Genomic DNA, 25,222 nt, shown 5'->3' with positions numbered 1-25,222 from the left:
GCTAGGCGCGCTCCGCAGTGTTTATATATTAACTTTCATAGTAAACTAGCTTTTGCCCGCGGCTTCGCATGCGTTAGAAAGAGACAAACAGTAGCCTATGTCACTCTCCATCCCTTCAACTATGTCCACTTAAAAAATCACGTCAATTCGTCGCTCCATTTTGCCGTGAAAGACGGACAAACAAACAGACACACACACTTTCCCATTAGTATGGATTATGTGAAGTGTGCAAAAATATTGTATTGCATTGTGTTGTACTACAAAAAGCATAGTGGCTATTTGTCTTCTTCTGTTTGCTCCACATATTTGAGCAAATACAAGAATATTATTTTATTATAGTATTATATATTTTATATTCATCGGGTACCTAGCCAGCGTCATTGTTTACGCTTCTTAAGGGTTTCGTAGCTAGCACTCCCTCTCGCTCTACTGTAGTGGAGTGTCAGAGGCAGACAGCGTTTTGATCGCAACCACGTAGCGTCAACAATTGTCACTGGCTACTGGCTAGGCCGGCTGCGCAGTGTTTATGTTTATATAGTAACTTTTATTGTAAGTGTCCAATAACAAGTATTGTATTGTATTATATTGTACTACAGTGACTGCAGCGCCTAGCTATTTGTCTTCTTCTATATACTCTTGCATATTTGCGCATATTCAAAGATGTTTTTATATTATGGTATTTTCTACGCATCTGTTTAATTACTCATGTTATTGATACGATCACTCATGCTTATTAATTTAATAAAAACACTGCAAATTGTGCAAGGTCGTATCGTAACAACAACAAGTCACGGCTTCCTGAATCTTAATTCGGGTATAACAACTTGTCATGTTTTTAACCCCCGACGCAAAAACGACGGGGTGTTATAAGTTTGACGTGTCTGCGTGTCTGTTTGTCTGTCTGTCTGTGTGTGTGTCTGTCTGTGGCATCGTAGCTCCCGAACGGATGAACCGATTTAGATTTAGTTTTTTTTGTTTGAAAGCTGAGTTAGTCGGGAGTGTTCTTAGCCATGTTTCATGAAAATCGGTCCACTATGTCGCGATAGGGGGTTTTTTCAAAATTTTAATTTTGTGGTTAGGTTACACTGAGAGAAATTTGCATTGTGAATTTAACAAGTTCGACTTGTTGCGGTTTATCCGTTTGAATCAGCCAAACGTATGTTTAAAACAATATGTGTCAGGTTGTTTTTATAAAATCGACTTGTTGATTCAAATATATTGCCGATTCAAATGACAAGTAGCTTGTTGTTTGAACCAAAGAGCACGTAGGCGCTATTTTAACCAAAAAACTTGTTGAACGAACATGAAAACTGTTTGTTTTTTCTCTCAGTGTATGTACTGGTTTTAAAACGACTTGGACGATCGTCTTGAATAGTCTCGACAACTCCACATCTCGTCATTTGTAACCCCCGACGCAAAAACGAAGGGGTGTTATAAGTTCGACGTGTCTGTCTGTCTGTCCGTCTGTCTGTCTGTCTGTCTCCAAGTTGTGTCTGCTTCTTGTGGTTTATTGTATTAAATCCTTGTATTTGATGATGATGTGTATTCTAGTCTGACAAAATGTAAACCAGATTTCGGGTATTAGTAGAACAGAGCAAACTACTTTTGTACAGAATTAATTTCGGCCATGTTATCGGAACGGCCACTCGAGTTGCGTTGTCACTGTAATATTAAATAGGCCACCTGTCTGACTTTCATTGACGCATTATCTATGCCCTTTCAGCCATATGTCCTGCAATTATACAATATCTGGGCAACCGAGCTTCGCTCGGTTCTGTTTCGTATCCTTGACATGTGTCGCCATCTAGTTCAAAAATGAATAGTACCTACATCGAGCGAAAGAATTCTCAGCCTTAAAACACAACTACTCCACACGAGATGGCGCGCATTTCGCCACAAAAACTCAAATAGTGTATTTTCTATTCGTTTTAGCCTTGACCTGTGTCGCCATCTAGTGTTTGCAATAAATAGTACTTACATCGACCGAAAGAATTCTGTCTTAACAGTACAACTACTGCACACGAGATGGCGCGCGAAGAAAAACTCATGAAAACTCGAAAATTCGCGTTTTCCGGGACCTAAGGATAAGTTAGACCGATTTTTCACCCCCAAAAACCCCCACATAACAAATTTCTGCGAAATCGTTAGAGCGGTTTCCGAGATCGTCAGTGTAAATAAATAAATATATATATAAATAAATAAATATACAAGAATTGCTCGTTTAAAAGTATAAGATATGTCCAGTTAATACTGTGTTACTCTTAATACATAATATTATTATGTATTATCATGTCAGCTATTTTGCGACGGATCCTTTTGTTCGACATAATGGTTCAAAGGCATCATGCAATGATTGCCAGATCATCAAAGCCATCTATAGATAGGTTAATTGTTGCAGGTGACTGTCCAAATCGTCCGGCACTACTTCAAATAATTTTTTTCTACATTTCGTACTGGAGCATAGTTATTCTAATAATAATCTGCATTCTCGAAAATAAATGTATTTCTATTTTCTCATCTCATCTCAATGCCGAAAAATATTGTCATCGTTTTTTGTGCAAATAGTCTTCACACAGGTATTTGAAGGTTATCTATAATATTACTTATTTCCTTTAAAAAGCTAGGGGCTTCTCACTAACTCTCCTTAGGGACTCCTCATTAAAACACTAGTGTAACTTTAAACAAACTTAGGACGGGAGCACAGTATAATAAAGAGTTACTATCTTACAGTATGGCCACTCCCGCTCCCCGCCGAAGGCGCCGCCCATCCCCTCTCGGTTACCTCACAGTTACAGCCTGTCAAAAACGCGAACAGTCGACCTGTCATATTTCACTCATACATACAAGCATAGCACGCGTTCACGTACACGAGCTTAGACTGTGTGCTAGGAACGCGCCTCTTTCATATATTTATTTGATCGCCAGTGTCCGACGTGTGACGGGAGTGGATCGATCAAAGGATAATTACTCCAGAAATCGGAGATTGGGCGACATGATATATTTTGCGATTGTGGCGTCCCCAAACAACAATACATATGAGACAGTGTCCCCGGTGCTCAACGATGTGTACTGAAGAAGATCTCTTAAGGGCTACCCTTCGAGGGCTTGAAGTGATTGTAGTTTTACTTGATCCCTTTACACGAAGAAGAAGAACTTTAAACAGTGAATTAAGCTCAGAATTTCTCAAAATTTTGTCCTTTATATAAAAACAATAGCCTCAATAGCTTAGAATATCAATTTTTTTAGGTATAGCCCATCTAATAGAAGATATAAGTGGACACGATAAGAAAAAGATTAATATCAATATCAAATCAATATGATTATAATTTAATGATATCAATCGTTAGTTAGCGATATCTTTAAAGTTCGATGACACCGCTTGCCCTTGAGAAATATTAGATGTCATTTTTATCTCAGTATAAACAAAGACATCCATACTAATATTATAAATGGGAAAGTGTGTGTGTCTGTTTGTTTGTCCGTCTTTCACGGCAAAACGGAGCGACGTATTGACGTGATTTTTTAAGTGGAGATATTTGAAGGGATTGAGAGTGACATAGGCTACTTTTTGTCTCTTTCTAACGCGAGCAAAGCCGCGGGCAAAAGCTAGTTATTATATTACTCCGTAAAGCCTGACCAGGGGGCCGATTTTTGAGTCTCACTGTCACTAAAATACTGGTTGAAAACGGTGAATTGCCTACTATTTTCAGTGACAATTTTCTGAATTCGAACGCCGTGCGACTCAAAAATCGGCCCCCAGGCAGGCAATTATGGTCGCGCGATAAATGATAAAAACATCTGGCCGTCCCTATCGCACTTACTAATAGTGCGATAGGGACAGCCTGATATTTTATCGTCTATCGCGCGCCCATGCTACCCGTGCAGAAATATATAACTAACCATGTTGCGGGATTTCATTAGAACTATTATGTTCATACTAAACTGAACTATCACCCCATACATCAGAATAACAGCGCTCTCCTGACAATAATTATCTATTTCTGGTCAGATTTTAAAGGACAAATATTTCTAAGAAAAAAACATAAGGTACAGCGGGGCAAATCTCGACTGGGGGGCAACTGGTCCATTTTTCCACGTTTTACAATGTTTGCATTATTAAATAGTGTCCACCGGTTATATATGGTAGGCGTGTTCAGTGGATACATGTAGTCATGTGTCAACATCATAGTGTAAAAATGGAAAAAATTATTAGTTATAATTGCCCCCCAGTCGAGATTTGCCCCGCTGTACCTTACCTCGGAACCATAAAGAAAGATTTATTGTCTATTCATTGGTGCCACACTTTTGGTTGATTCTCGAGTAGATGGCGCTAGGTATCAATGGATATGGGTCAAATTTAGGTTCAAATACTTTAATCCTGTGTCGAGAGATGGCAGTCTATGCACTTCACCACACATTTTACTTTGACAGTATAAAAACAACTTGCAGGATAATTTGAGATAAGTGTTTCAATTTTGGAACGCCTTCTTTAGTTCTAATATCATTTTCTAATATTGGATATGAGAAAACCAATTCGCAAAAGTGGCAAGAGTATTAAGGTGTGGTGTTGTGAGCACAGCGGTATATTTTTCATACCACGAATTAGGGCACGCCAGGGGGTCGAGACAAATGACAATCGGTGATAGAACGCTGATCGAAACTTAAATTATGTGTAGATATTTCCCTTCATGAACTAGACTAGCATTAACGAGAGAAGTTGATTAAGCTGATCATTGTGGGGCAAATGAATGGCAAGCGTGCTCAGGGTAGGGCGCCCATGAGACGGTCAGATGCTGCGAAGATGGCGGGTGGTGGCGGCATGCAGCGCGCAATACACATGGCGCATGACCGCACGCTGTGGACTCGCTGCATAATTATATGGTCGCGATCCTCAGCAATAAGGGACCAAGGAAGAAGACTTTCCAAAAATAGCCGACCGTCCTCGACGGTACGAGAGTAGGCACAAACATAACCTGGCGCCACCGGAACGTTCAGAACTACACATACACAAAACAAGCCCAAAAATGATGGCTATCAAAATATATAATAAACTTAGTGACGATATTAAAACTCAGACATCACACAAACAATTTAATAACGAATTGAAGAATTTATTACTAAGTAAGTGCTACTATAAACTTAATGATTTTTTGGATGAAAAGAATGATGATAATGAATGCTATTAGTTTTAGTTCAAATTTACACACGCCAATTTAATTAATATAATTTTAATCTTATTTTTATTTTCTTACCCTCTTAATTGAATATTCTGTGACATATTATCTATTTTGGTATACGTAGCAACTTCAAGTGACATTCATAATTTTAATTCTTTTTTGACATACCTACCTTTATGTCCTATTTCATTGTTTCCTATTATATACTTTTACATAATTACCTTGTTAAATTCAATATTGTAATATTATAATCGATTCAATACCTAGCATAATTTAGATTTAAGACTTGCTGTACCCTGTCAGGGTCCATGTGAAACCAATATAAATATGTAACACCTAGATGTAACCATGGATGCAATAAAGAAATTATGAATTATGAATTAAGAAGAGATTTCCCTTCACTTCTTTTCATCTACATACATATAACGAAGGCAAATCTTTTCACACTACATCTGTAATTGTAATTACGTACCTATTACTCTAATGGCCCCTGTACACACATGGCCAACGGTTCCACCAGCCCTTTGTGAAACCCCTTGGCCAAGATAAGAGCCGCTGTTTACACATTGGCGAACCAATCACTTGGCATTGGCTCTTCATGAAAGATGGACGTGGAATGAAAAAATCTAGGAAATTCTTGGTCATAGACGTTGTCAGAAAAAAAATATTAAAAAATAATAACCCCGTAGTAAAATTAAATTATTTGCAATATTAACAATTTTTTGAATATTCTGATAAGAACATTTATCTTTTTTAGGAAATACATTAAACATTTGCAAGGTTATTTTATTTCCTAAAATCTACACTATTATTGGCATAGATAAACTTATTATTTTCGTAAATATATCACTACTGTCCTCTCTGACGGCTGACGACCAACTGAATGAAGCGCCAACGTGTAAACGCAGTTGGCCATTGGCGCCAAGATCCTTTGATGTGTGGACAAAAAACCGACACGAATCGGTTGGCCGGCAAGCGCAAGCGCCAACTGCCAACTTACGGCCAAGTAGCCCTCTACACACATGGCCAAGGGGTTGGTGGAACTGTTGGCCATGTGTGTACAGCGGCCATAAAGCGTTTTTCTCTAATATTAACATTAGAGTAAAAATCTCAAGGAGATGATTTCAACTTCTACAAAGACTTAACCCCTCAGGTGGCAGAGCTACAAGTTGCATAGGGGAGAAGTGGCGCGGTCATTTTATAAAACATTCCGTTAAGTGGCAGGCGCCGGGAGCCGGACTCTGGGAAAAACAAGCTGTTAAGTGGCAGGGACCGGCTCCCGGACCCCGTGCGACGATATACCTAAATATATAAATAAAACCGTCTAAAACTATATCTAGCTTCCTCACACTTGCACGAACTATTCGTCACTAAACAAGGACGGCATTCAGTAAAGGTTCAACACCTTCAACTTCAAAACAACTTGAAATATGACCCAATTTGATTGGACCACCCGCCTGCCATATTTGAGACACGTGTTTAAAAACCGTTTTTTCGCAAAAATGTACTGTAATATGTTAAAAAAGGGATATAAGTGTAAATAAATGTATATTTAAGTCCCTGGATTACTTTTTTCTACAATCTACTGTTTTTTTACCTAAATAAAGTTACATACATGGAAGTGGAAAATGTAGCCATCTGATATTTGATCGAGTCTGTCAAAATTCACATAAATGGAATGTATTTTTTTGCTATTGAATAATTTTCGCCGTTTCATAATGAATCTAGTGATATATGGTTTATGCACAACATCCCTACATTTTTTGAGTAATTATAATTTTTGTAACATAAGTAACATTCGCGATGACCACCGCGAGGGCCCCGCCACTCAAGGGTAAACTTTTTCTGTCATTTTATCGGTATCCTTGCCACTCAACAGCTTTTTATTTCAAGTCCGGCTCCCGGTTACCTGCCACTTTTGCGGTCGGCTCCCGGATTTGCGGTAAAAATAGATTGACCCGGATTTCGCCACCTGAAACCTTATTATTCGTCATTTCTTCTTCTTCTTCTTTGTCGAAACCTCATGACTGAGGGTCGTGACCACCATAAGTCGCTGTACGTTGCAGTGCTCTCCACTCAGGCCGACCTTTTGCCTTCCTAAAGGATCCCTGGAGCCCAACGCGCGTGACCTTCTTTATTGTCATTTACAGGGTCATGCATAGATCTTTAAAACCCTACATAAGAGTCTATTCCTCAAAGCCAGCGTCCGCCGGTTTTCCGCGCATGCGCGCAGTAAAGAAAAAATTGATAACGCATTGTTTGGCTCTGTAACCATAGCAACGCATTATAACGATACTGCGCGCGTGCGCGGGATGGCTTTTGGGCAGCTGCGCTGCGCTGACAGTGCAAACCTTTGCGTTAAAGGAAAATTTCACGAATTTTAGAAAACTATTAAAAACTAAGTGCACGGTCGTAGAAAAAGTATTGTATGCAACGGTGTTTAACTTAGTCAAAAAATACTCGTGGCGTCTTTATTAACCACGCCACTACCCTTTTCTGACCCCCTTTAAATGCCTGTTGCATAAAATACTATAATCTTTGAGAAACTGCTGATCCCACAGTCAAACTAGTTCCAGAGTTTTGTGGGGCTAGTACCATCATCATCATACTCCTTGCGTTATCCCGGCAGTTGCCACGGCTCATGGGAACCTGGGGTCCGCTTTGACAACTAATCCCAAGATTTGGCGTTGGCACTAGTTTTTAACCCCCGACGCAAAAACGACGGGGTGTTATAAGTTTGACGTGTCTGTCTGTCTGTTTGTCTGTCTGTCTGTCTGTCTGTCTGTTTGTCTGTCTGTGTGTGTGTCTGTCTGTGGCATCGTAGCTCCCGAACGGATGAACCGATTTCGATTTAGTTTTTTTTGTTTGAAAGCTGAGTTAGTTGGGAGCAGAGAAAATATTTAATCTATGGTACTACTAACTTTTGCCCGCGGCTTCGCTCGCGTTAGAAAGAGACAAAAAGTAGCCTAAGATGTCACACTCCATCCCTTCAACTATCTCCACTTAAAAAAATTACGTCAATTTGTCGCTCCGTTTTGCCGTGAAAGATGGACAAACAAACAGACACAGACACTTTTCCATTTTTAATATTAGTATGGATCAGCTGCGAAAGTGCATGGCGAATTGATTTATTAATTTGTCCATGTACTTTTTGCAGCTGATAGTACAAGCGGAAACAGAAAAAAAATTGTGCATGGAGTCCCTCCACGCGGAAGAAGTGAAACTTGAAATGAAAATAGGAAGGGGTATTTCAAAACCCGAGTTGGCAATGCAGCGTTAAACGCTTAACGGCTCAGCCACGACATTGGTCTAAGCGCGACAGCGGTGAGCGGCAACCATACGTACGAATGAAGAGTCCCATCGCTGTCTCGCTCCAATATATGGCCGCCGCTCACCGCTGTCGCGCTTAGACCAATGTCGTGGCTGAGCCGTAACGCTGTCACTTGGAAGCCTCATTAGAAGTTCCACTTCAAAAGCTTCGCGGAAATGTTTGGTATCTTTTTGATTTTTTTTTTTTTTTTTTTTTTTTTTTTTTTCATATTCATATTCTTATCGGATATATTTTCAGCTAGTGTGATCTAATAGTTATTTGTTTTACAAGGGGGCAAAGTTGTTGTTTAACCGCACGTGCCAATATTTATACCTGAGCAAGCGAAAGATTCCAATATTGAACCGCGAGCGTAGCGAGTGGTTCAAAAAGTGGAATCTTGAGCGTTGCGAGAGTTTCAAGACACGAAGGTTAAACAAACTTTGCCACCGAGTGAAACACAAATTTTTTCACCACACCAACACAAACAAAATATTTACTACAAAACATAAAATTAAATCAAATCCATCAATTTATTCAATATTTATGGTTCAAAATCATCATTTATAGGTAAATTCTACCAGCCAGATTAAGACATCAAGTTAAAATTTGTATGAAATTACTTTGCATTCTTGTGGATAAAATGCAATTTTGCTATCTGTTTTCGAACAGGAAAAAGAGAGCCTTTATCAAGTTGGTGTGGTGATAATTATATTATTCTACCTTATTAACAACCTTATTGGTCCTTAAAATTGTTTACAAGATAATGGTCGTTGAACTATATACCTATGTGTTATCATTGAATAGAAAATGTTTGAGCAGCCGGCACAGCGTCGCGAAACACGTCATAACTCTTTTATCATATTATAATCAACATATTATCTTTTATTTTAATATGAATGTCGTAGAATTCTATATGAATAATTTAAACTATCAGGTCGTTTTTGAGGGAGCAATTAGCGATCAATAGATAATATTGACATGCACAATTGCACATAAGCATAGTACCTACATTTGGTAGGTAAACTTTTTTTCCCCTCACTAGCTCGGAAACACGTGTTTTGTCCTTTAATACCAGCGGGTAAAAACGCATTTTATCCACTAGTGGGTAAAGTAATTTGACCTTGAATAAAGTCAAATTAACTGCTTTAAAATTGATAAAAGTAGGTGAATCTAAGTAATAAGGATGATTTACCACCTGTGGAACTACTGGAAGCAGTGATTAAACGCATTTTTGCGCTGTAGTTTCCTCGCTATAGTGAGGGTAAAAGTTTTGTGTTACACTCGGGTGCAAATGTATTTTACTTCTCGTGTGTTAAAAACTCGCAAGTTCAGGATTCTATTCTCGAACCACTCGCTTCGCTCGTGGTTCAACTATAGAATCCTTTCACTTGCTCGTTTTTTAATTCCACACTCGGCGTTAAAATACAACTTTGCCCCCTTGTATAACAAATAACTATTAAGATAGGCAAAGATGTGGAAGCTTATTTTAACTTTAAAGTTAAAATGTAATAATTTGCCTTATTACAAGTTGGCCAAGTCCAAGGTTGTCTAGATAAACCATAATATAGTGGACCGATTTTCATGAAACATGACTAAGAAGACGCCCGACTACGTCAGGTTTCAAACAAAAAAAAATTAAATTTAAATCGGTTCATCCGTTCGGGAGCTACGATGCCATAAATAAACAGACACTCATACAGACAGACAGACAAACAGACAGACACGTCAAACTTATAACACCCCGTCGTTTTTACGTCGGGGGTTAAAAAGATCTGTTTTTTTTTATATAAACGATTACGTACATTAAATGTTTAACGACTTATTAAAATAAAATAAATAAAATAAATATTGGGGGACACCTTACACAGATCAACATAGCCCCAAACTAAGCAAAGCTTGTACTATGGGTGCTAAGCGACGATATACATACTTAAATAGATAAATACATACTTATATGCATAGAAAACATCCATGACTCAGGAACAAATATCTGTGCTCATCACACAAATAAATGCCCTTACCGGGATTCGAACCTGGGACCGCGGCTCAGCAGGCAGGGTCACTACCGAGTGAGCCAGACCGGTCGTCATGTATTAGATTTAACAAAACGTTTTTTACCCCTAGTGTAACCGACTAGCCTGTGGTTATACCAAGAATATTTTTTTCTGAACGTAGGTGTATCTATTTTTAGCTCCGTGTGAATAAAATAAATATATTTTTACTCTAGTCAAGCCCAAAATGATTTTACTTCGATCCTAATCTGTTAAACAAAGCAGTTAATCATTTATGCGGCTCAGCAGTTGTCTACCGAAAGATCTTTCGTTTTAATTTTAACATTTTATTTTATAAATCACACTAGGTAATATACCTAGATTACCTAGTGTGATTTATAAAATAAAATAGGTTATAGGTATTGTGGTCGTCGGTTGACGGGCTAGCACCTTGTCACTGCTAAACCTATCACAATGTCATCTTCTTTCAACCCCTTAATTTCTAAGTGTGGCCACAGAATATATAATAGTACAAGTACAGAAGGCCCACTGCTTTGATGTTCACGAAATGCCGCGAAATTTTAAATACCTACAAAATTCTTACAAAGAAACGAGCCGCACGTGCGCGGCGTCCGGTGATAGGGTTACTATGGATTCAAACGAATTAATACTCACATAAAATGTTATACTATTATATTCAAGTCTTGGGTACTTTCTAGGTATATAATATACTGTATTTATATATTTTTGTTCAAGTTCCAACATCACAAGCCTTATTGAACTTTTCCGTGGGACTTTACCAGTAGTAGATCTCAATATATTATGTCTATTTAACTAAGTATTATTAGCCATTCCTCACGCGGACATCGCTTAAAAAAACCTTACGACGTAAAGTAACAATAGAAAGACGTGCGAACATGTATTCCGTGAGAACGCGCGCCACCCCTGAGTAGGCCGCGAACTCGCGGCCGCCAGGATGTACTTGTAGCGCGGCGATAGAATCGCGGAGTGAGCTGCCCCTGGTGTGGCACTAAAAACTTGAGCAGTTTCATGTCCTTTGTTCACCATTTTTGGGAGTAAGGTACATCGGGACAAATCTCGACTGGGGGCAAATGTAACTGGTCCATTTTTCCCATGTTTTACAATGTTTGCATTATTAAATAGAGTGTCCACCGGTTATATATGTGTTCAGTGGATACATGTAGAACTCAATAACATAGTGTACTTAATAATGGAAAAATTGGATCAGTTACAATTGTCCCCCAATCGAGATTTACCCCGCTGTACCTTACATGAGTGAGTTTATAAGTAAACTAGCTTTTGCCCGCGGCTTCGCTCGCGATAAAAAGAGACGAAAAGTAGCCTATGTCACCCTCCATCCCTTCAACTATCTCCACTTAAAAAATCACGACAATCTTCGCTCCGTTTTGCCGAGAAAGGCGGACAAACAACAGACACACACACTTTCCCATTTATAATATTAGTTTGGAAGTATGGATATGTATAGGTAAATAGGTAGGTATGTAAGGTAACGGACCCAATCATGGACAGTTTAAGGAAAATTTTCGCCTGTTTTTGATATTTCACTCATAAATGTAAAAATTCTACCGCTAAGCGTGTTAAATCTTGAATGTCCTATCCTTCTTTTACATTTCAAGCGTATTGCAGAATTGATATTCCTAATAGAGTTTTCATACTTAACAAATTAAAACTAGGTGTTTTTTCTCCAATTATGGACGGCAGTTCTCCAGTAATGGATCCCCCATTATGGACAGTGAAATAAGTTTAAAATTTTACTTTTAAAGCCAACTGATACTCAATGAGTCAATTTTATATACCATAAATACAATTAGTTTGAGTTATTTTAACATAGGATTGTTTCTTGTAAATTTTGGTTTTGTAAATTGTTCCTTGTCCATCATAGGAGGTAGGCAGTTTTTCGGTTCCAGTAATGGACACTCGCAAAATAACGCCATTTCTTTATATCTTTGGAGCAACAAACTAGTATGTTTTATACCTTATCTCATGCTTAATGCAGTAAGTAAAACGCATTCAAGTTTACACCGAGTATTATTTTTTTATTATTTTATACATGAACTCAACTCTCTTAGCAACATTACTAAGAATTCGTCTTGATATTTTTTTCAGTAAACTGATGAATTTTATCTTGTCGCCAAATCCTTCAGAAATAACCGAATTAATTGAAACTTCAAAATGAAACAGCTCTACAACTCTAGTTTATGGTACATAGCCGTCAGTTTTTAGAAACTAATTTTAGATACTTATTTTTAAGGATTTGTGTTTTTTGTCCATAATGGCATCACCGTCCATTATGGGCTATTTCACCTTATGTAGGTAAAAATTCATTTGCTCGACTATTAAATTAGTACAAAATAAAACTTCTGTGAACACGCTTGTGAAATCGAATTGAGACATCAATAATGTATCAATTAAAGAGGCCGAATAGGTTATCACCTCAAATTCTATACATATTAATTTAAATATCAGCCATATGTAAATAAGAATACTTTTCTAATAATCAAATAAAGACAAATTAAAAGAATAAGGCCTCTAGATAGTGTTTGTTCAGCCGGGTTCTGAAATATGCGACGTATTCTTATATCTTACTATCGTAAATCGGATATTTGAATTAAAAACCGGCCAAGTGCGAGTCGGACTCGCGCACCGAGGGTTCCGTACAAACCTGCAAGGTTTACAAAGTTCGTTCATTACGACAATCGAGTCATAATATATATTTTGTAATGTAACTAAAAATTTAAGGTTTTCGGAATTTTTCCTTTATGTGTGCTATAAAACGTTGCTTCATGCCAAATTTCAAGATTCTAGGTCGACTGGAAGTACCCTTTAGGTTTTGATTCCCTTGCGAGTACTTGCGAGTTTCAAAATATGCAGCTTAAATTGCTGTTTCTTTTGATTGGACCCATAGTGGATACCCCCCTCCCAACTGAGGGGGGACTGAAATCTTCTCGAGGCTGAGGCGTAGGGTTAGAGCCGGCGTAGCTTTATTTGACGTTCATATGCGCATTGTAATATGCCTACTTGAAAAATAAATATTTCATTTTCATTTTTTTTCATTTTTTTTCATTGCGTTGACATAGAAGTTTGATTTTGTTACAGCTTAAAGGTATTATAGACTTGAGTATTTGGTATGAATTTCAATTTAATACCTCTACGCGTTTATGAGGAAATGGGTAGTAAGGTTAAAATTATTAAAAAAAAATATATTATGTGATGTAACTAAAAATTTATGGTTTTCGTAATTTTTCCTTTATCTATGCTATAAGACGTTGCTTCGTACCAAATTTCAAGATTCTGAGTTCACGGGAAGCACCCTGTAGGTTTTGATTCCCTTGCAAGTGTCGAAAATTTTCTTTAATATATGACATCTTATTGCGATAATTCAACTTATGTTATTTAAGTATGACATCAGGCGGTTGTTTATCAATTTCTCAATAAATCTAAAGTTACACTAAAATATGTTATATTACATGTGTTCTTAAGTTTTCATTCGAATTTCTTTCTGACAAACTACAAATATTCTTTCTTCTTTTCAGAAGCTGTTTACGGCTCCAAACTCGCGGCGGCCGCGTCGTTACGACGCCCGCTGGCCGCTACTGTATGAGGTAAGCATAATAAGGCAAAGAGGATCATTATAGAGAGTTACTGTCAAAGTAAAATGTGTAATCACAGTGCATAGACTGTCATCTCTCCACACAGGCTTAAATTTTTGAACCTCAGTTTTGACAATTTGGCCCATATTGTTATCAAGATATGAGTTAAAATGACAAATATTAATTTTAGCGCCATCTAGCCGAGCGTTCCCCAAAGGTGTAACGCCATCTAGGCCACCTTTTCTCTATGACTTCGAGGTACGTTTTTAGGGTTCCGTAGTCAACTAGGAACCCTTATAGTTTCGCCATGTCTGTCTGTCCGTCCGTCCGTCCGTCCGTCCGTCCGTCCGTCCGTCCGCGGATAATCTCAATAACCGTTAGCACTAGAAAGCTGAAATTTGGTACCAATATGTATATTAATCACGCCAACAAAGTGCAAAAATAAAAAATGGAAAAAAATGTTTTATTAGGGCACCTATGGGCACCCATGTAGGGGACATGTAAAGTGGTGGCTGATATTTTTTTTCATTCCAACCCCAACGTGTGATATATTGTTGGATAGGTATTTAAAAATGAATAAGGGTTTACTAAGATTGTTTTTTGATAATATTAATATTTTCGGAAATAATCGCTCCTAAAGAAAAAACAGTGCGTCCCCCCCTCTAACTTTTGAACCATATGTTTAAAAAATATGAAAAAAATCACAAAAGTAGAATTTTATGAATACTTTCTAGGAAAATTGTTTTGAACTTGATAGGTTCAGTAGTTTTTGAGAAAAATACGAAAAACTACGGAACCCTACACTGAGCGTGGCCCGACACGCTCTTGGCCGGTTTTTTTCTTAGACTTATCCGTCTATACGGAGTTACATAGGTAATTATGTCTTTGGTGTAAGGTCTGAGTGCGCGCTCATATTGGGCGTGCAAAGGGGCGGCGGGCGGGGCGTGCGACGTGCATGTCAAACAATGTATTGAAGCTCATACAAGTGTCCAAAGAGTCGCTAACGGCTCAGCCACGACATTGGTCTAAGCGCGACAGCGGCGAGCGGCGGCCATACATTGAAGCGAGACACAGCGATGGGACTTTTCATTCGCACGTATGCCTGCCGCTCGCCGCTGCCGCGCTTAGACCAATGTCGTGGTTGGGCCGTAAGTCTGCAGTTGACTGCACGAAGCGTAAGAAAGACGAGATACCCCACGTTCGTAGTGTCTCCAAAGCCTCGACGTCATTTAATGAGGAGGCACGCTGACATTTTATCCCGCCAGACGGCGCCTGTGCAAGTGTCTAGGCACTTCACTGTCATTCATATTTGATAGAGAGAGAAAACATATATCATCTTCTCGCTCTCACGTATGAAAGTCTTTATCTGTGCAATGGACTAATAGGGTGGCGCCATCTGTCATGTCATAACCTTTGAGTGTGCCTCCTCATTAATTTAATTGCCTCTATACAATATGCCTCTATACTCTCACTCCAGTCGACGCAACGTTGACAAGACAATACTCTTCTCCGAATATGTAGATCACGTAGATACCTACAGAATCATGGTCGAAGACAAAAGAAGAACGTTCTTTTAGAAATTTAGACTCGGGTCACCATCGCGTGCGCTAATTGAAACTGCTTCTCGTTATGAAGCGAAATGTGCCGAGCAATCACTTTTAATACTAGCTCAAAACATCCATCTACAGATAACAAAAATGTTCCACTTTGTCTCTGACCCGCGAAATCTACACTTGGGAATTTTATAACACTCTTAGCTGATATCAATGTACAAATTGCATTATAATTCGGTATTCCGTTTGCAGAATCACATGGCTATGCGTGGCGGCGTTGTGCGGCGTGCTGTGCGCGCGCGCCGACGCGCCGCCGGAGCTACTAGTCACGAGCGCTATGCTCGGCGATGACGGCGTCGGCGCGGCGCTGCGCGAGTTAGCGGCGGCGGCGTTGGCGGCGAGGTAATAAACAAATGACTGCAGAGTCACGTGGGGATCAGTGGCGTTGTGCGGCGTGCTGAGCGCGCGCGCCGAAGCGCCGCCGGAGCTACTAGTCACGAGCGCTATGCTCGGCGATGAGGGCGTCGGCGCGGCGCTGCGGGAGTTAGCGGCGGCGGCGTTGGCGGCGAGGTAATAAACAAGTGACTGCAGACTCACGTGGCAATGAGTGGCGGGGTTGGCGTCGGCTCGCACTGCACGTCTAGCGGCCTTAACGGCCAGATGAAATGTTACTTAAGAACAGAATACTTCTACAAAACCGCCTGGCAACGACACCATAATTTAACTAGTGTTTATATCAAAAACCTTAGGCTATAAGGGTGGTAAAGGTGTATTGCATAATAACTGAAATTTGAAGTGCTAAATCATTATAGACCTTTTCTTATTTAATAAAACATAATTATGACAGAAACTATAGTGATCTGACGTACATAATATGCTGTAGTACCCCTGGGGCTGCGAAATAACTTACCGAATATATATTGGTCACTGGCGGGAGCCGGAGGACACTCGCCAAGGAGGGATCCTTGGCGAGTATCCTCACTGATATTATTACTTAGGTTGTTTATTTGAATGTATTTTATTTTATTTTGAGGATTCCCTTTAATTATATAAATGAATTAATCTTCGCAACATACGTATTATACGATAATGCGTTTTTCTTTCGCTCGTGACACTGACTTACTGTCACTTCTTTTCTTTATTTCAACTTCTTGTCAAGAGGTTTTGAATTAAGGCGCAAACAGTACCTATACTTGGCTTGTCTTATGATCAGTGCATTATGATTTTCCAGAGGTGTACGTGCCAAAGCTGTCCCGCCGCCGGCAGAATGCGTCGCGCCGGCGTCACGCAAATGCCACATAGCTGTCAACCGTCTCCTCACTAGTGGCCACCTTACTGCTGCTATACTACCCACGCCCGCTGCTGAAGCTCCTCTCGAGTAAGTTACTCAATTAGAAGTAAGTTATATAGTTTCCGGCTGGCAATTAATTTGGCTTTAAAAAAAAATTCTAAGGGTCACTTGCACCACCAAAAATGGAGGGTTAACCCACCATTTTATATGGAATTTGACAGTTGACAGCCCACTAACCTTGAGTTAAGCGGGTGGTGCAAGTGGCCCTAAGTATATTATAATAAAATTGTCATAGATATTTTCTGTAGTATTTTTTACTTATCCGTCCCCCAGTGCTATGGATGGCTACGGTCTCGCTGGCCTCGGCGACGCAATGGCGCCGGCGCGGCGGATTTGCCTCGCGGGCGGACCGACCGCGCCGCGTGGGGCAAGATCGCTACTCGACCTGGTGGACGAAGACATTGCCGCGCTTTATGACATGACACCTACAGAGGTCGCCAGCCTGTTCGCTAATGCCTCCAAATGGGACGGGTGTGTATTCAGTTTTTAGCGGCAATATATTCCACGTTCACGTCGTATTGTATAAATGACAATATTAATCCTATTTTCATTTCTCCCTCAGATTATCGTATCCGAATGGAACGGAAACTCTGAAAATATGCACTATAGGACGCTGTGCGACCCTTCTTACTAGTACCCCATCTGAAGCCAAGGAACTAGCTACCCTAGCTCGCGCTTACTCGCTACGCGTACGCGTTGTTCCTTTGGGCACGCATCTATCTGCTGTTAGGTTAAATCGGCCATTCATCGCCTGTGATGCATTAAATGTACCTCCTGGCCGAGCACTTGGCCCACCGCCTTGCACTAACCCCAAAGATATCGGATGTATCTTCGAACCGTACAGAATACTGAAGCGTGTGAACAGACGTTCTCCTGAGTTAACGTTAAGCGCGTTACGCGTACTAACTAGGCTAAAGTTGGATGAACGTCAGTTAGCAGTACTGGGTAAGGAAGCGCGAGCTAAAGGAGCGGTAGCAGCAGCAAATGATTTTCTATCGAGGAATCCGCTGGCGCTCGGTGCTAGTGAAGTACGCGTGTTAGTGATGCTGCCGGACAAAACGCCGCGTGAATTACAACTACAGCCACGAGCGCTTGCGGCTGCCGCCGCTCTGGCAGAGTTGGATGAACAGAATTCGTCACACGCTACTCGCTTTAAAGTCGAAACTTTCGATGATGAGTGTTCTGGATCTACCGCCTATAAACATCTGTCAGATGCATTAGGTACGGGTGAATACGGTGCGTTATCAGCTGTAGCCGGGCCGGCTTGTGGCGCAGCATTTGCGGACGTGGCTAAGCAGACAAAGTCGCACGTGATGCCTGTGCTAGGATACACATCGCAGGCCGCAGAAGGACCGTACGTGCTGCGTGCAGCGGGTGATTCGCGTGACGAGGCTGCCGCTCTTGGGGCGTTGTTATCAGCTTACAGTTGGCGCCGAGTAGCGGCGCTTACTGAGCCTGGAACTCGAGCGCTGCTGGACTCCGCGAGCTTGCGCGCCGACGTCGTTGTGCACACCGAGCTGCCCGACGCCGACGCCGTGGGTGACGACGTCGCCGGCAAAGACACCGGTTACGTGACTGAAACGGTTGACGACAAAACCAAACTAGAGCCAGACTATAAGTTAATATCTCAGGTGAGATTTCTACTACATTGGTCCCTTTTATATGTAAATCTAGATTACCTAAATATTTCATCATCGTCTATTCTTGTACATCCAACAGTGTGTCATCGTGCATCTGCATTAGTAATTTTATTAGTCAATGACGTATTGAATCACTCTCGTCCGTTATTTATAAAACATAACGTCATTTATAATGGTATCGAGGTTTGAAAGTCAGTTTTGGCCCAATTCAATTCAAAATACGGTACCTACTGTACATAATCAGTTAATTTGGTCAGATTTATCTAGATATACTTAGATGTAGATGGACGGGTCAGTTCCAATAATAAGAAGATAAGCAGTTTAGTACATATCCATTCATGATTCCGTATCGTTTTATGCAACAGTTACAATAACGCGTAAAAGCAATTAACGAGAAACACTACTTCTTGACAGACTTTTCCATCTATTTCTATAGTTTTTATTCATTATTTACAGTGGGCAACCCGGGCAGCAACAGCAGGCGCGCGTATCCTCCTAGTCTGGCCCGAAGACGCCCGAGCGCTCCGCGGAGCATTATGCGCAGCCCGCGAAGCCAAGCTCACACCAGAAGCTGGAGCAGTCTTTCTTCTGCCACCGCTCGCCCCTTCTGCCCTCATCAGAGCTAGCACTGACAAGCATCCATGTTCGACGGCACAACTGCAAGAGATGGCTGATGGGCATCTGAGCCTGCGGCCTGCTTGGCAGATGGATTGGATCCCACCGGCTGATTGGGCTGAGCGCTGGCGTGCACAGTGCAGATTTCAGGTAATTCACATGCTAGAAATCATACATAGTCTAGTCTAACCTGAAGATGCCCGCGAAGCCAAGCTCAAGCCAGAAGCAGTCTTTCTCCTCCCACCACTCGCCCCTTCTTCCCTCATCCGAGTCAGCACTGGCAAGATGGCTGATGGCGGGCATCTGAGCCTGCGGCCCGCGTGGCAAATGGACTGGATGCCGCCGGCTGATTGGGCAGAGCGCTGGCGTGCGCAGTGCAGATTTCAGGTAGTTGTTTTACAAAACCTTGTTAAGTAATTAGCCTCATCTTTGAAGTAGTCTTTGTTTGTTACTAAATTTAAAAAAAATTATGTCTAAAACTTATTTGAGTATGGTATCTTTTCTAAGGGACTTAAATTTGTATGGTTTTAACTTTTAATGGGAATAATAAGTTCTTTTTTAAAATGCTGACCTCATTTAATCCTCATTTCTGTTAATCTTCCTCACATAAGCCATTTAAAGGATAGCCGCTGAAAGACTAATAATAAAATACTAACTTTCCAGCCGGTAGCCGGTCCATGTTCGACGCCCACGCCAAACGCGGCACTGCTATACGACGTACTACGCCTCTGGGCTGCTGCACTCTCCCGATTGCTTACTCGCCAACCCAGCGCACTAGATGACCTGCATCAGGAAGAAATTATCAAGTCAGTATATACATATTATACATATTTTATAAAGAACTCATACTTTAATCTTATTAAGGACTGAACCAGGATCAAAGTAGTTGATCAGTTAGTTTGGTTAAATAGTAAAAAATATTAGCTAATTTATGCAAGTATTATAAGTAATTTATAAATATAGAAAAAGAGTTTGGTCGTAGGTTCTTAGTTCTTTGTACTTCTTCTTTTTAAGTTAACCTATGTTTATTGTCCTTTATAGGTCGCTGATAGCCGATGTGGAAAGTTCAGCACACAACTATACCGGACTTACAGGACAGTTCGCGTGGGGCAAAGGTGCCCGTATGGTGCCACAGCGGTTGTTGCAGTGGGACAATAGCACACAGGTAAAATAGCACCCTCTTTTGGATACATACATTATATACATATATGATACAGCATTAAACTTTCCTTGGTCAATACAGTTCCCAAATATAACAAAATTATAAGTTTCTTCTAGTTAAAAGTATTGTTCGTTTCATTTCAGGCGTACGGTGCAGTCGGTGATTGGACAAGCACATTAAAACTAACGCCGAATGCGATCCGCTGGCGGACAGCCGACGGATTGCCTCCTAACGACGGCGTCGAGCCATGCGCATTGCAGCCACTAGCGGACGCTTTACGCGCTGACTGTCGCGTAGCACTAGGAACGCTTCTGGCCCTCTTGATAGCCGGACTTGCTGCTGCGCTTGGCGGCGCGGGCTGGCTGCTTAAACGACGTTTAGAAACACGCTACCGCGCTCGCTTAGCTGCCCTCGGCTTAACCACACTAGCCCCAAAGTTGGACGCGCTTGACCGATGGGAATTACCAAGAGAGCGTGTCGTTATCAACCGTAAGCTCGGTGTCGGTGCGTTCGGTACAGTTTACGGCGGCCACGCATTATTATCAGAGCGGCGAGCTTGGACCGCCGTCGCCGTTAAAACGCTCAAACCTGGCGCTGGCATGGCAGAAAAACTAGATTTTCTCGCTGAAGCTGAGGCTATGAAGAGGCTTGAACATCCTAATGTTGTGAAACTACTAGGTGTAGTCACACATTCTGAACCAGTTTGCACTGTTATGGAATTTATGTTATATGGAGATTTGAAGGGATACCTACTCGCGCGGCGGCATTTAGTAGAAGAAGGAGGCGAAGCCGCGGACGAGGTAATAACCAAGACTATTACTTAACTACAGTTTAGCGCTTTCTCAGTCACATCCAAAACGAACGCAAAACATTAGCTACATAAGTGAAAATTCGTAATTCCACGATCATCTGCCTTTTTACAGAAACCCATAACTACAATCATAAACCTATCCGTGATGCCTCAAATAAACCGTTTTTTTTTTCAGGTATCGCCAACACGATTAACAGCCATGGCTTTAGACGCGGCGCGTGCGCTGTCATACCTCGCACAACTCCGCTTCGTACATCGCGACGTAGCAGCTCGCAACTGTCTAATATCCGCGCGGCGGCAGCTGAAGCTGGCTGACTTTGGCATGGCGCGACCAGTTTGTGAGAGCGATTACTACAGATTCAGGTAACTACCACCCAACCTTACTCCAGTTGCAGTAACCACATTTAGCAGACTGATCAAATTCATTCAGAACCGATGTATGAAACTTCCCATACAATTAAATAATTATTCCCACAAAAGGTTTGCTGCAGTGCAACCGAACCTAAGCATTGCACGGGTGTTGTGATTCATTATAACTATTGCAAAGCCAATTTACATTTCAACAGCCCAGCAGTTCCTTGCCTTACAGCAGTTTTACCAACTTTTCATCAGACAAATAAATGACTGTCAAGTGTTCACTGTTCGTGAGTGAGAATATTTTGCCTTCTAATTCGTGTAAATACTTGGTGAACCTCCTTCTTTTGTTAACCTATTTCAAATCTAATAATGGTTGTGTTATAATTACAGCCGTAAAGGCCTACTCCCTGTGCGCTGGATGGCGCCTGAATCTCTGTCTCGAGGCGTTTTCTCTCCCGCGTCCGACGTGTGGGCGCTCGGAGTTCTGCTATATGAGATTGTGACGTTTGGAGCCCTGCCGTATCAGGGGCTCGGTAACGCCCAAGTCTTGGCTCGCGTCACAAGAGGACGTTCACTGCGACCACCGCCTGGGTTACAGCCCAACCTGTAAGTATAACATATAATGTTCTAAAATTATTGATATCAAAGATCTTGTCTATAATACACTTGACGCTAAAGACATGGGTAATATCATTATTTAATCATTTGCTTTGTCTCTTTTTTTTTCATACAAAATAAGTAAAATTATTCCTAGCTAGTATAAAATTTATCTAGAAATACAAAACATTGAGCCAAAGAATTCGCTATTAATACTCATCATGATTTCCAGATTAAAATTAAAGCTAATTGTTCTCGATAAGTATATATCAGTGATCTAGTCTTTGAAGCAATCTCTATTAATTTTCTTTCTTTCCAGGGAGGGGCTGATGAAGTCCTGCTGGCAGCAAGAACCAGCAGCGCGTCCAAGCGCGGCAGCCGTTGCCGCCTTCTTAGCTGACGCTCCACGGCTATTGACGCCTTGTCTTGTCGCATTTGACGTTCTGCCGCTTGACCCGCCACGGCCGTCTGAACATTCTGAACACGAGGTAAGATGGGCTCGACCATACTAGTAACTCTATCTACCATACCAGAAACTCAGACATGCATTACAATGTATGGCGTTACATGTTAGTCATTTACATGCAAGCCAATGTAGGCGCATCTAAATTAATGAGATCATACGTAAAGTAGCTTGAAGTGCCAAGAGAATAGTTATAAATGCTATGAGAATACACTAAGCGGTAATTCATTTTTTCTTTCACTAATCTGTTTTATTTCTCTTCTCAGCAGGACCTACAAGAACGCTGGGTGTCCTGGGCAGCGCCGCCGTCCGCCGTCACCGATACAACCTACCTCAGCGCCGACGCCGACGCCGACGCCGATACCGAGCCAGAATCACCCGGCGTCGACGTGCCTGTCGAAACGCAGCGGTTCCTTCCTTGACATATAAGACGATTCTTGAGACAGTTGCAAAAAAGTACTAACGCTGGGTTTGCTCCCTTGACATATAAAGAGTTTCAAGAGGCGCTGACACAACATACTTTAACGCCAACGCCGACACGAAGCTAAACTCATTCGACGTCAATTTGCCTGTTAAAATACAGCGGTTCCTCTCTAGGTATATTGGGAGGTTCGTGAGGCTGTTGCATAAAAGTTACAAACACTTCGTTTGTTCCCTTGACATATCAAGATATTTATAAGGTTTTAGCGCTGACACGACCTCAACACCAACGCTGAAGCCGACAAGGAGCTAAACTCGCCCGGCATATCGTGGTTCATATCTTGAAATATCAAGACATTTCAAAACTAATGCATGAACATATCAGGGCATTTATAAGGCGGCGGCGTCGCCGATATGTACATACCGCAGCGCTGACGCCGACGCCGTTACTAAACCAGATAATCGGCGTCGGCGTGTCTATTGAAACACATCACTGTCACCTACATCACATATCAGGAGATTCAAGTATCAATCAAAAATAGAGATAAATACATAGTCACGCCTGTATTCCCAAAAAGGGCAGGCAGAGCAAATGAAACTTCTCAAGTTTTAGTGCCACTCTTAGCAATTAAGGGGCTGAAACAGAACGAAATTGTGACATTAAAAATGTTGAACAAAACAGCTACTGTACCTTCTTAGGCCCCCCCACATCGACCAACTGTATGAAAAAAAAATTGATAAAATGGGTGGGTTTATAATTATGCAATAGACTTATGACAGCTATTATCAAAAGGTAAAGAATATTTAAAATAATACAAATCCGTCTTTTTATGTATAACTGTGGTGAGAATATTTTTAGCAATAAACGATGAGGTAAATGTCCCAGTGTTCGACAGTGTTAACTTATATTGTTTGAATTTATTTTTTAACAAGAAATAACGTCTGCGATCGGTGCTATTAAGTTTACAATATGTTTAAAAATGGTAAAATTACTACCTTGGGTAAGACTCACGCCCTCTGGGCCGATATTCAAGCGCTCTGCCATCTAACCATGCTGCTATGGAAGAGGGTTTGGTAGCTCAGTTGGCAGCGCGCTGGAGTATCGATTCGCGAGCATTAGTTCAGGTCTCCCGCAGGCCAGTATTTTTCCACTTTTAAACGTATTCTAAGGTTTGTTTGGAAAGGAGGTGACCATTACTGGAGTAGTGACAAACACTGGGACAATTACAACCTCATAGGCTACTACACATTCCATTGTCTAGTCAATTACGTTAATTAGTTAACTATTTATAATAAGTTAAGGAATGATCTTGTAAATATAAAATAAATATACATTTTAATTTATCAAACTGATATTGTTTTATTTTCTAAAGTTAGAAATCTATCAGATTCAAGTGGGAAAAGTAGGGGAAGGGCATTTGACTTGCGATAAAACAAAAACATTCCCAAAACAAAACTTGTAAAAAAACCAAGTCTCGTAACTCATTTAATAGCAAGTCAGTTCATTTATTTAGGACCTTCTGCCATAAGTCATTTTATTACGTTTATCTACAAACATAATAATAAGTTTCGTTTTAATATCTTCTATTATAGAGTAACTTATTCTAACCTATTGGTACCCAATTGGTTCATTACATAAATCATCTAAAGATTTGCACTCATCTAATATTTTAAAATTTATTAAACTGACTCATTTATATTCGAGTAGATGTAACGGGATTATTAAATAAGGATTTTATCCTGGGTTCCTAGCCAACGTCACAATTGCTTACGCTTCGTAGCTCTTTCTATCGCTCTTCAGCTGGCCTAGCCAGATGACAATCATTGACGCTAGACGCCAATGGAAACACAGTCAGTGTGCGTAGCCGAATGCAGAAACGCTCACGAAACGTTCACGATAATATCTCTTTCGTCGCTACCTCTATCGCTCTTGCGTATTGGCGCGACAGAGCCCGACTACATTTCTGCGACGTTTCGGTAGCATTTCTGCGACGTTTTGGTGGCATTTCTGCGACGTTTTGGTGGCATTTCTGCGACGTTTTGGTGGCATTTCTGCGACGCGAATTCGGCTGCGGCACTGGCTCTCACACCAATACGGAAGAGCGATAGAGATAGCTAGCTACGATAATATCGTTATCGTTTG

At 40.9% G+C, this 25,222-nt stretch overlaps 1 protein-coding gene across 6 annotated transcripts in view; it reads left to right on the top strand.

The window, feature by feature from the left end:
* The window catches only part of LOC125226956, a 60,037-nt gene extending 35,609 nt beyond the window's left edge, over positions 1-24,428 (top strand). For 5 of the 6 annotated variants that reach the window (XM_048131139.1, XM_048131142.1, XM_048131143.1 and 2 more), the window contains 13 exons: positions 14,054-14,122; positions 15,916-16,065; positions 16,895-17,041; positions 17,288-17,485; positions 17,577-18,645; positions 19,111-19,419; positions 19,933-20,075; positions 20,311-20,434; positions 20,575-21,231; positions 21,418-21,605; positions 21,990-22,205; positions 22,516-22,684; positions 22,926-24,428. In XM_048131139.1, coding sequence (XP_047987096.1) covers positions 14,118-14,122; positions 15,916-16,065; positions 16,895-17,041; positions 17,288-17,485; positions 17,577-18,645; positions 19,111-19,419; positions 19,933-20,075; positions 20,311-20,434; positions 20,575-21,231; positions 21,418-21,605; positions 21,990-22,205; positions 22,516-22,684; positions 22,926-23,081 — 3,531 coding nt within the window. In that variant the 5' untranslated portion in view covers positions 14,054-14,117 and the 3' untranslated portion in view covers positions 23,082-24,428. The remainder of the gene's footprint in view (positions 1-14,053; positions 14,123-15,915; positions 16,066-16,894; positions 17,042-17,287; positions 17,486-17,576; positions 18,646-19,110; positions 19,420-19,932; positions 20,076-20,310; positions 20,435-20,574; positions 21,232-21,417; positions 21,606-21,989; positions 22,206-22,515; positions 22,685-22,925) is intronic. The other variant, XM_048131144.1, reaches the window with a different exon arrangement.
* The last annotated feature ends 794 nt before the right edge of the window (positions 24,429-25,222 follow it).

The sequence above is a fragment of the Leguminivora glycinivorella genome, chromosome 6 (assembly GCF_023078275.1).
Source record: "Leguminivora glycinivorella isolate SPB_JAAS2020 chromosome 6, LegGlyc_1.1, whole genome shotgun sequence".
Taxonomy (NCBI): Eukaryota; Metazoa; Arthropoda; class Insecta; order Lepidoptera; family Tortricidae; genus Leguminivora; species Leguminivora glycinivorella.
Note: the sequence above shows the minus strand (reverse complement) of the source record. Positions and strands in the feature narration are given on the sequence as shown.